This window comes from Aplysia californica, unplaced genomic scaffold (assembly GCF_000002075.1).
Source record: "Aplysia californica isolate F4 #8 unplaced genomic scaffold, AplCal3.0 scaffold00223, whole genome shotgun sequence".
Lineage (NCBI taxonomy): Eukaryota > Metazoa > Mollusca > Gastropoda > Aplysiida > Aplysiidae > Aplysia > Aplysia californica.
In genome coordinates, this window is record NW_004797493.1 from 612364 (window position 1) to 614863 (window position 2500).

The window sequence follows — 2500 nt, forward strand, 5'->3', positions numbered from 1 at the left end:
ACACACACACACACACACACACACACTCACGCACACGCACACACACACACACTCTCTCTCCTTTTTTTCTTTTCTTTCTTTCTTTCTCTCTTTCTCTCTCTCTCTTTCTCTCTCTTTCTCTCTGTCTCCCCATTCTCTCTCAGTCTCACCCGTTCCCCCTCTCTCTCCGTCTCTCCCCCTCTCTCTCTGTCTCTCACCCTTTCTTCCTTATTCGTTTTCTCTCTCTCTCCTCTCCTCTCTCTCTCTCTCTCTCTCTCTCTCTCTCTCTTTCTCTCTCTTACACACACACACACACACACACACACACACACACACACACACGCTTTTTTCCATTATTCTCTCTCCCTTACTTTTCCTCTTCCTGGTTCTCTCACTGTCTTTGTCTATCTTTGCAACAGATCTACATGATTTCATCCATCACTTCATGTTTGTTTTGTGGTTTTTTAAACTTAAAAAACAAAACAAAAACAGTACCGCTATCTCTGCACATCAAATTCTCGTCAAGTGTACCCCAAAACCATCAGAGATATATCATCAGAACAATTACGCTGAGGACTAGAAACATCCTGTTAAAGCTGAGGAGAGTGCAGCCATTCCCGGGAAAGAAGATGTCCTGATACAAATTGGGATCAGGACGCAACACATTTTCTGCTGTAGTTGCTCGCATCCTTTCCTCCATCTGTCTGTCTATCTTGTTTCCTTCTGTTCTGTCTTCCGAAGGGCCCCCACCACTAGTGGTAAAATCCCTCCGGAAAGCGATGTAGTAATAGTAATCGTTGTAAGTATCCGATTCTACAAGATTTTCTAACACAGACGTTTCTATTATGTTCTGCATCGGATCTGTATCCACGTCATCCTTATCATCAAAAACAGAATTTTTGTAGTCGATACGAAAATTGTAGTCGGTTCCAGTTGATGAGTCGGGGGTGAGTATTTCTTCTTTAATTGTTATGGGCTTCTGAGCTATGGAATCGCCTCTATGTGAAGATAAGGACCTAGCACTGTTTTCTGTTTCGGTTCCTCGAAGCTTTTCTACAATGTTCTCAAATTGAGAGGGCTTTTCGAGAGTTGTACGTAGGCTTGTCACCTCCGAGGGCATCTCATCTCTCAAATGTGATAGACCAACACTTTTGACGTTAGCTTTGGAAAACACTGACGGATCTAAAATCTTATCGCCTTCCAAATCTGCACTTTCAGCCAAAGACAACTCCGCATCCAGTTCCAAGTACCCATCTTCGATTGGCTCCGGGAAAGTGACATTGAAAAGAGAAGCAACCGTGTCAGATATTGAAGTGAGTAGAGGGTGTGGACCTTTGTTACAGTAGTCTCCCTTGAAATCGTCCAGGTCCAGCGACCACATCATGACGCCTCCCAGATTCTTTGACACTGCATAACGTACCTGTTCGTTTTAAATAAATAAATAAATAAATAAATGAATAGATAAACAAAAAAACACACTGGAATCTACATCAATTTTAAAAAATAAAATAAATAAACCAATCAATCAATCAATTAACCAACCAATCAATCAATCAATCAATCAATCAATCAATCAACCAATCAATCGATCAGTAACTAAATATACTATCTGGAATCTACTTGTTGATTTATATAGAAACATTTTGGTTGTTTCACTTGCAAAGAATATCAGAAATATTACTAAATCTATGCAAGAATATCCAATTCATGTAGTAATACCAATATTCAAAAGTGGTTTTTTTTCGTGTATACAGCATTGTAATTTATGCAAATGTACGTGATGTGATAGAAAGGTCGCAGTTGAAAATGTCTAAAGATCCTCAATATTGGGGAGAGAAAAACTATACTTGTATATTCAGGAACAAATGTCTCAGAAGCTTAGAGCTAGTTGACAACGTGACTGTGAAGTACTATATTTTACTTTCTCAAGCGATGTCTTGAGGATTGAAATAGTAATTAAATCGTCGGAATCCTAAGAGAAGTTCTGATAGGGGGGGCAATTACTAGAGAGAAAGAGAAAGACAGAGAGAGAGAGAGAGAGAGAGAGAGAGAGAGAGAGAGAGAGAGAGAGGCAGGCAGAGTGACAGAGAGATAGAGAGATAAAGAGATAGAGAGAGACGGATGGGTAGACAGACAGACAGTCAGAGTGCCAGAGATTTAAAATGGTTAAGAGAGGGATAGAGAGAGGGGGGGGGGGAGAGACAGAGAATTAGACATAAAGACAGACAGACACAAAGACAGAAAGACCGTGTTGAGGGGGGGGGGTATGAAGAGTTAAACAGGAAAACAGCGTTAACTTTATCACCTTTTCTTCCACACTCTGCTCATCCTCAAAGCCCACCCACTGGTCGCCGTACACCAGGTATGGCACGCGTTGTACGTCATCAAAACTCTTAATGCCGCCCGCTGACATGTACTCACAAATCTGGAGAGGGGAGGGGGAAACCATTGTACATTACAGGGATAAAATATAGAAAAAACATTTAGAGAAATTGTTAATGAAAAGATAGATAGATAGAGC

The 2500-nt window shown here is 40.8% G+C and overlaps 1 protein-coding gene across 1 annotated transcript in view; it reads right to left on the minus strand.

Annotated features, from left to right (window-relative positions):
• Positions 1-323: 323 nt before the first annotated feature.
• The window catches only part of LOC106011948 (probable chitinase 10), an 11764-nt gene continuing 9587 nt past the window's right edge, over positions 324-2500 (minus strand). Inside the window, exons 9-10 of the mRNA XM_035970115.1 lie at positions 2285-2404; positions 324-1399 (exon numbers count right to left, since the gene is read on the minus strand). Coding sequence (XP_035826008.1) covers positions 521-1399; positions 2285-2404 — 999 coding nt within the window. The 3' untranslated portion in view covers positions 324-520. The remainder of the gene's footprint in view (positions 1400-2284; positions 2405-2500) is intronic.